Raw genomic sequence first — 13,269 nt, forward strand, 5'->3', positions numbered from 1 at the left:
CATCTCAGCTCAACTAAAGACTAAGTCACAAGAGTACCATAAGCCACTCTTGGCATCAGATCACTTGGATGTAGGACAGAAAACTTACTTGCTGGCAGGGCACATGTTCTCCTCAGAGGGAGCAGTGCTCCGTGGCCGGTAGCAGTTCACAGAGCCATTGGTGCTTCGGTTTCCCCTCTGCTAGCGATAACTCAGCTCCAGTCCTCTTGGGTCAGGTGTACTGTACTGATGTCAGGTCATTTTTACCATATGCAGTGCTACTTCATAACACAGACTGGCATGTCATCTCGATCAGGTTTCCTGGGAAACAGTGATAGAAAGTTAAAAGAAGATGAAATTCTCAGAAGAGGTGGAAAGGATTTTAACCCTTTATTTATGCCTTATTGTTATACAAAGCTATAGTTGAATTCATAAGGTATTTTGTATTACCAATTTGTAGAGGCTATTTTGTAATATTATTTCTAAAAATAATAATAACAATTGCAAAAAAGTCAAAACATAGTTATGTATAAAGAAAAAAGTAAAAGTTCCCCCTCAAATCCTCATGCATCTTTTAATGTATAAATCCACATATATACACATAAACATACATACATAATTGTATATATTTGTTTAATATAAATTGAATTTATTCTTTCAACTAATTTTTATTGAATGCTGATTATGTGAGGCATGTGCATGCAATAGGATTAAAACAGACCAGAAATTCTTGCCCTTGTGGAGTTTACATTCTAAAGGGAGGAGATATTCAATAAAATGTTAGTGTGTTTGAAGTTGGCAAGTGCTGTGAAGAAAGTAAGGCAGGGAAGAGGGTGAACCTTTATTTATTTATTTTTCTAAAAATTACCTTGACATTCAATATTGTATTAGTTTCAGGTGTTAGACAGGTTTATATAACTTATGAAGTGATCACCCCTCCCCCATCTCTATTACCCACCTGACACCATATATGGTCATTACAGTTTTGCTGAGTATATTCCTTAAATTGTACTTTATATCCCTGTGACTTTTTTTTGTCACTGCCCGTGTGTCCCTCTCAATCCCTGAGGGTGAGCCTTTAAACAGGGTGGTGAAGGAAGGCTTCACTGAGGAAATGCCCTCGAACAAAGACGTGAACAGAGATCGAAGGAGTTAGGGGGAGAACCTGATGGACATGTGAAGGGACAGAGTTGGAGGTGGAGACAGCAGTAAGCACATGTTGTGAGTGCTGGTGTGTCTAAGGGGCAGCGAGGAGCTGGGTGCTGGAACAGAGTGACTAAAGGGAGCTCAGGTGCGAAAGGAGGTGTGAGGCCAGCTGTGCAGGTGTTGATGGACTTCAGGACTTGAACTTTTCTTATCAGTGAGTTGAGGGATGTTGGATGATTTTAAGCAAAGTAGTCTAATGACTTGATGTGCATTTTTGAAAGGATTCCCTCACCTGTTCTGTTAAGAATGCCCTATAGGCACAGGGAGGAAGCTGAAAGATCAGATGGAAAGCTGTTGCAATATTCCTGCAGAGAGATGAGAATAGTCATACATAATACCTTTATTTCTCGCTTAGCAGTAAATTGTCAACAGTTTTACCTATCAGTACAGATAGTGGTAAGTCATTCCTATAGATAGGTGTATAACATCGGGGCTTACTACAGTTTACTTAACTGTTAGTCTAGTGACATTCAGTCAACTTGTCTCTAGTTTTTTACTATTACAAAAGATTTTTCAGTTCAATTCCTTGTTTATACGTCTTTGACATGCATTTTGGAGTTCTACTTGTTCAAAGGAGATGGGCATTTATTTTTATTTTTTTTATTTTTATTTTTTTATTTTATTATTTTTTACAGAGACAGAGAGAGAGTCAGAGAGAGAGAGATTGACAGGGACAGACAGACAGGAACGGAGAGATGAGAAGCATCAATCATTAGTTTTTCGTTGCACATTGCGACACCTTAGTTGTTCATTGATTGCTTTCCCATATGTGCCTTGACTGTGGGTCTACAGCAGACCAAGTAACCCCTTGTTCGAGCCAGCAATCTTGGGTCCAAGCTGGTGAACTTTTGCTCAAACCAGATGAGCCTGCGCTCAAGCTGGTGACCTCGGGGTCTCGGACCTGGGTCCTCGCCATCGCAGTCTGACGCCCTATCCACTGCGCCACCACCTGGTCAGGCAGAGATGGGCATTTTATATTATGAAGAAGTTGCTCTATTGCTTGTTACAAAAAGTTTAATTCCACCATCAGACAATGAACTTTTTCCCATTCCCTGGGAATTTTGGAATCATCTACATTTTTCCAGAGGGCAGTTTTAGGAGATAATGTCACAACTATTCTTTCAATATCCATAAGCTAAATTTTATTTAACTTAAGTTTTGTTTTTTATATTGGTAAATAATAATTCTAATGAAGGTGCATAATTTGTTTTTAGGTCCTCAAAGTTTTTCTGGTGTCATTAACTTGGAGAAGCCTGTGATTTGCTCTTTGGCTGCTATAATAAAATACCTCAGAGAATTTAACTTGGAAAAGGTACTTTCAAAACCCAAGTAAGTGATTTCTCAAAAATGAAAAAGGGATGGGCTTATATTAACAATATCTCTTGAGTTTGCTAAGTATTATAGGCAGACAAGTTTACTTGCTATTGATAGAATACTCCACTCAAGGGCAAGGATGAACTTTGTGGTATTTTTGCTGAAGAATATTAAAAATATTCATTGACATCAAAATATTGATAGAATCTTTAAGAATCCCATCAGTTTGTATTCATTATAGCTATTTAATGTAGTATAGTTTTGATTACAAAATATTGGTTTATTCTGAAGCATAGTTAATTGGCAAGTAGTAATAAGAAGTGGAATTAAGAAGTGATATTAAAGCATTCATAAAATTTTACTGCCATTCTTATTCTTGGTTTCAGTTCTTATTCTATAGGTCATAAAGTTGGAGGCTTAAAAGACAGCTTCTATCACAGACAGCTTTTTATTTTGTTAATTTTTATTTTTATTGAATTTAGAGAGAGAGGAAGGAAAGGAGGGAGGGAGAGAGAGAGGAAGAAAGAGAGAGGGAGAGAAAGGGACATGAGTCTGCTCCTGTATGTGCCCTGATCGGGGATTGATCTGACAACCTCTGTGCTTCGGGATGATGCTGAGCTATCTGGCCAGGGCGACATAAACAACTTTTTAAAGGAGGGATTAACTTTGTAGAGGAGATAGATTTAAAAGCTGGGAAGTAACATTCTAGGAAAATAATAGTTTAAAAACCAGTCGAATAAATAAAATAGGGGGATAATTTTCTTTCTTTTCTATATTCCACCTCCAACAACCCCTTGTCTTTGGCTCTTAAGGAGTTACCCTCCACCATGTTGACCCGGATGAGTAAACTGCTTCCTGCTCTGCAGGGTTGGTGGGCAGACAGAGCTATTTTCCTTAGTAAAACGGCTGAATATGAATTGAGGAACAGAGAGATGGTGCTGGCTGCAGGGTGTTGGAGAGAGTGGAAGAAAGGCAGGTCCCTTGGGAATCTGTTTGTAATGTCTTTTTTTTTTAATTTTTGGTTCTAGAATGTGGTGTTTAGGATAGAACAGAATATCATTTCTCTGCAAGTAGTTTTGTCCTGTTTAAAAGCAGCCTAAATGTTCATCAGTAGGAGAGTGGGTTCATTGTTTTATATTCATGCAGTGTAAGGTTATACAGCAGTGAAAATGAATGGAGTGGAATTACATGTATCAATATTAAAAAAAGTTCATTAGCATTATATCGAGCTGAAAATCAAACTGCTGAAGGACACACAATACATATCATTCTGTGAAGTTAGGAAAATGTGGAACAATAGTGTATATTACTTAAGAATATGTAAATATATTGAGAAGTTATAAAGACATGCGTGGAAATGAGCAACAGTGAATTCAGAGGAGTGGGGTGAAGGGTAAACCTCAGAGGTTGGTGGGAAAATGACACAGGGAAGGTTTGCTTTTTTTTTTTTTCCCAGAGAGAGAGACAGACCGATAGATAGACAGGAAGGGAGAGAGATGGGAAACATCGACTCAATAGTTGTGGCACTTTAGTTGTTCATTGATTGCTTCTCATACATGCCTTGACCAGGGTGGCTCCAGCTGAGCCAGTGACCCCTTGCTCAAGCCAGCGACCTTGGGCTCAAGCTGGTGACCATGGAGTCATGTCTGTGATCCCATGCTCAAAATGGTGATCCCACGGTCAAGTTGGTGACCCCATACTTAAGTCGAATGAGCTTGCGCTCAAGCTGGTTTTTGAACTTGGGTCCTCTGTGTTCCACTGCACCACCTGGTCAGGCTTGATGGCTATTTTTTCACCTGGATACTGTATTAATCTGTACATATTTTAATAAGGCTGAAATGTTTTATTAAAAAAGGTAGCAGCCTGGCCTTATACCTCATAATTCCACTTCAATATCCAACAATAAGAAACATTGTAGTGATCTCTCTGTATGGTTGATTGTGTTGAATCCCTGTGAAGAAAGGATGACAAGCTATCTACCACTTGACTTGTTCCTGATAGGGGAGCCTCTAATTAAGTGAAGTAGAACTAGTGATTAACAGCTTGCCCATTACCAGTTGGGTACTGAAAATATCATGGGGAACACTTTGTAAAGTATATGATTGTCTAACCACTGTGCTGAACACCTGAAACTAATACAAAATAATATTGAATGTAAACTGTAGTTGAAAATATTCAAAACATTAAAAAATAAATTAAAGCAAAAAAAGAGATTTTTTTTTTGTGGGGGGAGATTTGTTTCTGTCCCTACACCACTCAGCAGTGAAGGATTAACATTAAGATAGAAAACTGACTTTTTCCAAAATCATGCTCTTATGTGATTACAAGTAGGTGAATTTGAATCTGAAAACATTATTGTGTTTGCCTTATATGTAATTCAAGGTAAAAATAATACTAAACTCTAAAACATAGAATGTTTATTTGTACTGAAATTAGAATAGCTATTTTAAAATGGCCTAACTTGATAAATTGAGTGTAGTTGAATTTATATTTGGTAGTAGTATGGGGGAGTGGGCAGCGAACTGGGTCTGCTGGTGACTTAGTATGTGTCTGATCTGCCTGTTGCGTAACCCCCCTCCTCTCATTTTTGTAGAGCCAGGCAGAAATGATATAAAGAGGTCCAAATGTTAGGCTCTCACATTGTAGATCATCTAACATATGCCCAGCACCTAATAGGCGGTCAGTAAATATAGGATTAATGAAAAAGAGAGAAGGAAGGAAGTTCTTCATCCTGTGTGCATGGAATTGATTAGAAATGGCAAGAATGTCCTTCAGAGTCAAGATTAATGAATAAAGATTGTGATTAAACTGGTACTTTTTTTTTTCTTGAAAATGATATGTGAGTGATGATGTTTTATGGGTGTCTTGTGATTTGACTCGGAATATAGTTCTGCAAGTGTAATTCCACAGTTCTTATATCTTGGAAAAAGGACATAGCTTCTCAAATTGATTGCTTTGGAAAACATGAATGTTCTCCTTCTGTATTTAAAATTCAGTTGTATTGCTTTAAAAGTTCAGCAGCATAAGGTTGATTATATGTACTTCAGGGGCTATGTGATAGGGGGAAAATTTAGTTGTGTTGTTTTGCAAATGATTTCACAAAAGTTGCTGCATATTTCATAAAAAACTTGATATATGTTTATCTAAAAGGTCTTTGTGCTTTTACGAAGGTTGTTGGAGGAAAACAGACTATTTCAAGAATTGTTCTTAAGGACAAAGTAAGTGAGGTTTTATTAGATAGGGCACATTTTGCTTTGTATCCTCTCATGGTAATGAATCAGAGCTGAGTGAATATATGCTGAGTCCTGTGAATCCTCCTAGTAAATCCTCCTAGTAAATCACCTGACAGTCATTGTGGTGACCCATTATATACTTTTCTATTTTCCTCTCTAAGATGCTATTGGGAACGTTTAGGAATGCAAAGATAGTCTTTTTTTTCCCCCCTTTTAGGTAGAGGAGGGGAGATAGTGAGGCAGACTGCCTCATGTGCCCTGACTAGAATCCACCTGGCAACTCTATCTAGGGCTGATGCTCGACCACTAAGCTATTTTTAGTGCCTGAGGCAGACCAGCTGAGCTCTGCACAGTACTCGGGGCCATGCTTGAACCAGTGAAGCCACTGGCTGCAGGAGGGGAGGAGGGAGAGAAGGGGGAGAAAGATGAGGAGAGAAGCAGATAATCACTTCTCCTGTGTGCCCTGACCAGGAATCAAACCTGGGACATCCATATGCCGGGCTGATGATCTGTCCACTGAACCACTGGCCAGGGCTGCAAAGATACAAAGATTTTGAAAATGACAAATCAAGTAAAAGTGAATCTAAAATAAAACTAGAGTTTTGTATATAACAATATATAATAATTAAAATTTAAAATAATTTTATAAAATTAAATAGTAAAATTAAATAATTTTATAAAATTAAATTAACCAACAAAATATTAGGCAAATGGTAAATGACCTCAGAAAACTGTACATAGAAAACTGTTTTCCACTATTGATTTCATATGTAACATGATAGATTTTTTTTTGTCTTTCCATTTTTAAATAATATTTGAATAGGATCTTTGAAAGGAGTTGATCTTTCAGATAAGGTCTGTACCTTTACTGCCTCTAATTCAGAAAGATGGTCATTCTTTCTTTTTTGTTTCTTTTTTTCTTTTTCTTTTTTTAAGTAGTTTAGGAATGATATAGTGTCTTAAATTCCTTTGGCAAGTTAGTAGCAAGTATATTTCCTCCCATTTTAAAACTTGAGGAAACAAAAGCATTGTTTGTAATTTTCTTGTCTTAAATATTAATGAAATATTTTCCCCATGATTCTCATAATATTTCTATCTAGAATCACACAGTGTGAATTTTATCGAGGCATTGTTTATGAGGTTCATTTCAAAGCACATGCAATTTAGCTTCTTCCAGAAGGATAAGTAATTCAGAATTGTTTGAGTATTTCAGATCAGTGATCATATACTGTTGAATTGCTAAGGGTGCTAGCACATTCACCCTTTAGTTCAAAAATTTATACAATTTCCAGTCTGACCTGTGGTGGCAAAGTGGAACATTCGAAACCCTGGGCTTGCCAGGTCAAGGCACATAAGGGAATTGATGCTTACTGCTCTTCCTCCCTTCTCTCTCTCTAAAAACAAATAAATAAAATCTGAAAAGAAAAGAATGTATACAATTTCCAATAGCAGTGACAGAAGGAAATGTCTTTTGTATTTGGATGGAAGAGTCCTGTCTACAGAACGTATTATCAACCAACTTTTGAGAAACCTAACAGCAAAACTGTTCTTATTATTGCTTAATTACTGTTCCATAGGGAAAAGTCTAATTTAATGTTGTCCAATGGTTGATCTTTTATTAAAATCAATGCAGATGTCAGTTTAAAGAAACTCTACACTTCTCCCAGCATATACTTTGAAGTTTAGATGATTTGTTCAGTAATGGCAAAAACCAAAACTGATACAAATAAAAAAACCATATACGCATCTCATGAGTACTCCTTAATGAGAAAAGAACCTATACAGGCAACTCTGTAATATTATTGTGAGATCAATTCCACACCACTGCAATAAAGTAAGGATCATTATAAAGTGAGCTGTAATCATTTTGCTGGTGGAAAGTCGTGCCATCTATTTGTAATACACTATATGAAAGTCTGAAATGCAGTAAAAGGATTTAACTTAAGCCAATTTGGTTGTTCACAGTTACTGGGTTCTTTTTGGTATTGTAGATAATGGGTACCCCAGTAATTCTATGTAGGTGAGGGCTCTTAGCCTTCTCCCCAACCCTCCCTTTACCAGGTTTTATGATATGTATGTTAGTTCAAACAATGTTCTGTAGCACATACAATGTTTAGACCAGGCACAAAAGCAGTCATGTAAACTCTTTTATAAGCTTCTTGAAATACTAATTCTGGGTCTTCTTTTTTTAATTGATTTTAATTTGTTGTGTTTACATAGTTACAAGTGTACCCCCGAATATATCTCCCTCCCCCATGTTCTCCTTGATACCCTCTTTGCCCCTTCCCTCTATGATTTACTATCCTGTCATCTATCTCTCAGTGTTATGTGTATATACTTTCACTAATGTCTTTCCTTTCTTTTTTCCCCTCCACTCATCCCCTTTCCCTCAGCCTGCTTTCCCTCTGGACTCTCTGACCCCTTCTCTGCCTCTCTTCCATTCCTCAGTTCACATTGTTCATTGGATTCCTCATGTGAGTGAGGTCATATGATATTTTTCTTTCTCTGCCTGACTTATTTCACTTAGCATAATAGACTCCAGGTCCATCCATGTTGTTGCAAAGGGTAAGATTTCCTTCTTTTTCACAACCGTGTAGTATTCCATTGTGTATATGTACCACTGCTTTTTAATCCACTCGTCCACTGACAGACACTAGGGCTGTTTTCCAGATATTGGCTATTGTAAACAATGCTGCAATAAACATGGGGGTGCATATCTTCTTTTGAATCAGTGATTTGGTATTCTTAAAATATAATTCTAAAAGTGGGATAGCTGGGTGAAAGGGCAGTTCCATTTTTAATTTTTTGAGGAAACCCATACTGTTTTCCAAGTGGCTGCACCAGTCTGCAGTCCCACCAGCAGTGCAGGAGGGTTCCCTTTTCTCTACATCCTTGCCAAGCACTTATTCTGTGTTGTTTTGTTGATGAGCGCCATTCTGACTGGTGTGAGGTGGTATCTCTTTGTGGTTTTAATTTACATTTCTCTAATGATTAGTTATTTTGAACATTTTTTCGTATGCCCATTGGCCATCTGTATGTCCTCTTTGGAGAGGTGTCTATTCAGTCCTTTTGCTCAATTTTTGATTGGATATTTTACTTTCCTTGTTGAGTTTTACAAGTTCTTTGTAGATTTTGGTTATTAACCCCTTATTGGACGTGTTGGTGAATATGTTCTCCCACTGTGTGGTTTGTCTTTTTATTTTGTTCATGTTGTCTTTTGCTGTGCAAAAGCTTTTTAGTTCATCCTGCCCTTTATTTCACTTGCACATGGAGTTAGATCAGTAAATATATTGCTTTGAGAGATGTCAGAGAGCTTACTGCCTATGTTTTCTTCCAAGATGATCATGGTTTCATGGCTTACATTCAAGTCTTCTATCCATTTTGAATTTATTTTTGTGAATGGTGTAAGTTGGTGGTCTAGTTTCATTTTTTGCATGTATTTGTCCAATTTTCCCAACACCATTTGTTAAAGAGACTGTCTTTAATCCATTGTATGCTCTTACCTCCTTTGTCAAATATCAATTGTCCATAAAGGTGTGGGTTTATTTCTGGGTTTTCTTTATTTTATTTTATTTTTTTCTGAAGCTGGAAACAGGGAGAGACAGTCAGACAGACTCCCGCATGTTCCCGACCGGGATCCACCCGGCACACCCACCAGGGGCGATGCTCTGCCCACCAGGGGGCAATGCTCTGGCCCTCCGGGGCATCACTTTGCCGCGACCAGAGCCACTCCAGCGCCTGGAGCAGAGGCCAAGGAGCCATCCCCAGCGCCCGGGCCATCTTTGCTCCAATGGAGCCCTGGCTGCGGGAGGGGAAGAGAGAGACAGAGAGGAAGGAGGGGGGGGGTGGAGAAGCAAATGGGCGCTTCTCCTATGTGCCCTGGCTGGGAATCGAACCCGGGTCCCCCGCATGCCAGGCCGACACTCTACCGCTGAGCCAACCGGCCAGGGCCTATTTCTGGGTTTTCTGTTCTGTTCAGTTGATCTGTCTGCCTGTTCTTATGGCAGTACCAGGCTGTTTTGAGTACAATGGCCTTGTAGTATAACTTGATATCAGGAAGTGTGATACCACCCACTTTATTCTTCTTTTTTAAGATTGCTGAGGCTCTTCGTGTTTTTTTGGTTCCATATAAATATTTTGAATATTTGTTCTATATCTTTGAAGTATGAGATTGATAATTTAATAGGAATTGCATTGAATATTATTTTGGGTAGTATAGACATTTTAATGATATTTATTCTTCCTAACCATGAACACGGACGGTATGTGCTTCCATTTGTTTGTATCTTCCTTGATTTCTTTTATCAGTGTTTTATATAGTTTTTTGAGTTACAGGTCTTTAACCTCCTTGGTTAAATTTACAGAATTCTAGGTACTTTATTTTTTTTGTTGCAGTAGTGAAGGGGATTGTTTCCTTAATTTCTCTTTCTGACAGTTCATTGTTGGTGTATACAAAGGCCACTGATTTCTGAATATTGATTTTATATCCTGCCACCTTGCTGAATTCATTTATCAGGTCCAGTAGTTTTTTGACTGAGACTTCAGGGTTTTCTATGTACAGTATCAGGTCATCAGCAAATAATGAAAGTTTTACTTCTTCTTTTCCAATTTCGATGCCTTTTATTTCTTCTTCTTGTCTGATTACTGTAGCTAGGACTTCCAGAACTATGTTGAATAAGAGTGGTGAAAGGGAGCACCCCTGTCTTGTTCCTGATCTTAAGCAGATTGCTTATAATTTTTGCCCATTGATTATGATGTTGGCTGTGGGTTTGTCATAGATGGCCTTTATCATGTTGAGGTATGTTCCCTGTATTCCCACTTTGCTGAGAGTTTTAATCATAAATGGGTGCTGTATTTTATCAAATGCTTTTTCTGCATCTATTGATAGTATCATGTGGTTTTTATCCTTTTTGTTTATGTGATGAATCATGTTGTGATTTGCGAATACTGTACCAGCCTTGCCTCCCCGGAATAAATCCTACTTGATCATGTTGTATGATTTTTTCATATATTGTTGGATTCGATTTGCTAATTTTTTTTTAATAAATAAATTTTTATTTAAATGGGGTGACATCAATAAATCAGGGTACATACATTCAAAGAAAACATTTCCAGGTTATTTTGTCATTTAGTTCTGTTGTATACCCATCACCCAGAGAGAGATCGTCCTCCGTCACCCTCTATCCAGTTTTCTTTTTACCCCTCCCCCTCCTCCCTCCCTCCCTCCTTCCCTCCCCCTACCCCCCGTAACCACCACACTCCTGTCCATGTCTCTTAGTCTCACTTTTATGTCCCACCAATGTATGGAATCCTGCAGTTTTTGTTTTTTTCTGATTCGCTTATTTCGCTCCGCATAGTGTTATCAAGATTCCATCATTCTGCTGTAAGTGATCCGATGTCATCATTTCTTCTAGCTGAATAGTATACCATGGTGTATATGTGCCCCATCTTCTTTATCCAGCCTTCTATTTTTTTTGCAGTGATTAAAAGCCTTTAAGCAAACTCTTGGCCAATACAGCAAGAATCCATAAAAGAATAGTGTCCTTAACATGTTCACCAAGTCCAAGTTGGCCCCATCACCATGTCAAATCCCTGAAAAATGCAACCCAACCACAGTTCAGTCTGTAGGATATGTCACAGGGAGCAGGAGTCCAGGAAAAGTCCACATCCAGGAAAAGTCCGCATGGCACTGGAATTGTTGTCACCACCATTCTATACTTTGCAGCTCATGTCCAAGTCCCAGTGTCCGCTGCTTCTATCTGGTAATGATTCAGGTAGACTGGAGAAGCCATTTGCAGCATGTGTAGATATGGAGCTTCTGTTCTCCTCTGCCTGGAGAGATGAGACCAGGTAGCTTTTCCCTGGAGCTCTGCGACTGTGGCATGGTAAAGAGAGCCTTGGGATACACTAAGCAGTCTCGGTGTGGCTTCTTCAGTGTTCCTTGGTTGAAGAGTCCTCTTAGTTTAGTCCAATGTTGGTTTTTCCAGATGATAGTCTCAAAAATTAGTTTGTATTCCACTTTGGTTCTGGGAGGTAGATGTTGGTACGTCCGCCTACTCCAGCGCCATCTTGTCTCCTCCTTTGCTAATATTTTGTTGAGAAGTTTAGCATCTAAGTTCATCAGGGATATTGGCCTATAGTTTTCTTTCTTTGTAGTGTCCTTGCCTTGTTTTAGAATGAGGATTATGTTTGCCTCATAAACGGAGTTTGGAAGTTTTCCCTCCTCTTGAAATTTTTGAAATAGCTTGGGAAGGATAGGAGTTAGTTCTTCTTTGAATATTTGGTAGAATTCACTTGTGAAGCCATCAGGCCCAGAACTTTTGTTTGTTGGGAGTTTTTTTGATAACTGTTTCAGTCTTTTTTTGGTGTAATCGGTCTGTTTAGGTTTTCTGATTCTTCCAGATTGATTTTTGAATGATTATATGTTTCAAGGAATTTGTCCATTTCACATAGGTTGTCAATTTTGTTGGTATACACTTCATAATATTTTCTTACAGTACTTTGTATTTCTGCTGTGTCAGTTGTTACTTCTCCACTTTCATTTCTAATTTTATTTGTTTGAGCTCTCTTTTTTTTCTTGGTGAGTGTGGTTAAACGTTCATCAATTTTGTTTTTTTTGCCTCTATGTCATTTATTTCCACTCTGATCTTTATTATTTCCTTTCTTCAACTTCCTCTGGGATTTACTTGCTGTTTTTTTCTAGTTCTTTTATGTGAGGTTTTTTTTTTTTTTTTTTTTAACAGAGACAGAGAGAGAGTCAGAGAGAGGGATAGATAGGGACAGACAGACAGGAACGGAGAGAGATAAGAAGCATCAATCATCATTTTTTCATTGTGACACCTTGGTTGTTCATTGATTGCTTTCTCATATGTACCTTGACCGCAGGCCTTTAGCAGACCGAGTAACCCCTTGCTCGAGCCAGTGACCTTGGGTCCAAGCTGATGAGCTTTGCTCAAACCAGATGAGCCTGCGCTCAAGCTGGCAACCTTGGGGTCTCGAACTTGAGTCTTCTGCATCCCAATTCGACTCTCTATCCACTGCGCCACCGCCTGGTCAGGCTGAAGGGTTAAGTTGTTTATTTGAACTTTTTCTTGTTTCTTAAGATATACCTGTAATGCTATGAACTTCCCTTTCAGGACTGCTTTTGCTATGTCCCATAAAATTTGAATTGTTGTATGTTCATTTTCATTTGTTTTAAGGATGTTTTTGATTTCTTCCTTTGTTTCATTATTAACCCATTCATTATTTAATAGCATGCTATTTAGTCTCCAAGTGTTTGAATCTTTTTCAGCTTTTCTATTGTACTTGATTTCTAGTTTTTTGCCCTTGTGATAAGAGAAGATGCTTGGTATGATTTCAGTCTTCTTAAATTTATTAAGACTTGTTTTGTATACCAACATGTGATTTATCCTAGATAATTTATCATGAGCACTTGAAAAGAATGTATATTCTGCTGCTTTGGGGTGAAAGGTTCTGAAGATATCTTATTAAATCCCGTTGATTTAATGTGTAATTTAAGTCCGCTGTTTCTTTGTTA

At 38.1% G+C, this 13,269-nt stretch overlaps 1 protein-coding gene across 3 annotated transcripts in view; it reads left to right on the top strand.

Moving 5' to 3' along the window:
• MSH3 (mutS homolog 3) overlaps positions 1 to 13,269 on the top strand; it is a 238,806-nt gene that overhangs the window by 77,537 nt on the left and 148,000 nt on the right. For 2 of the 3 annotated variants that reach the window (XM_066273682.1, XM_066273684.1), the window contains exon 10: positions 2,400 to 2,514. The exons of the other annotated variant lie outside the window; for it this stretch is intronic. In XM_066273682.1, coding sequence (XP_066129779.1) covers positions 2,400 to 2,514 — 115 coding nt within the window. The remainder of the gene's footprint in view (positions 1 to 2,399; positions 2,515 to 13,269) is intronic. 3 annotated transcript variants of the gene reach the window in all.

This window comes from Saccopteryx bilineata, chromosome 4 (genome assembly GCF_036850765.1).
Source record: "Saccopteryx bilineata isolate mSacBil1 chromosome 4, mSacBil1_pri_phased_curated, whole genome shotgun sequence".
NCBI lineage: Eukaryota > Metazoa > Chordata > Mammalia > Chiroptera > Emballonuridae > Saccopteryx > Saccopteryx bilineata.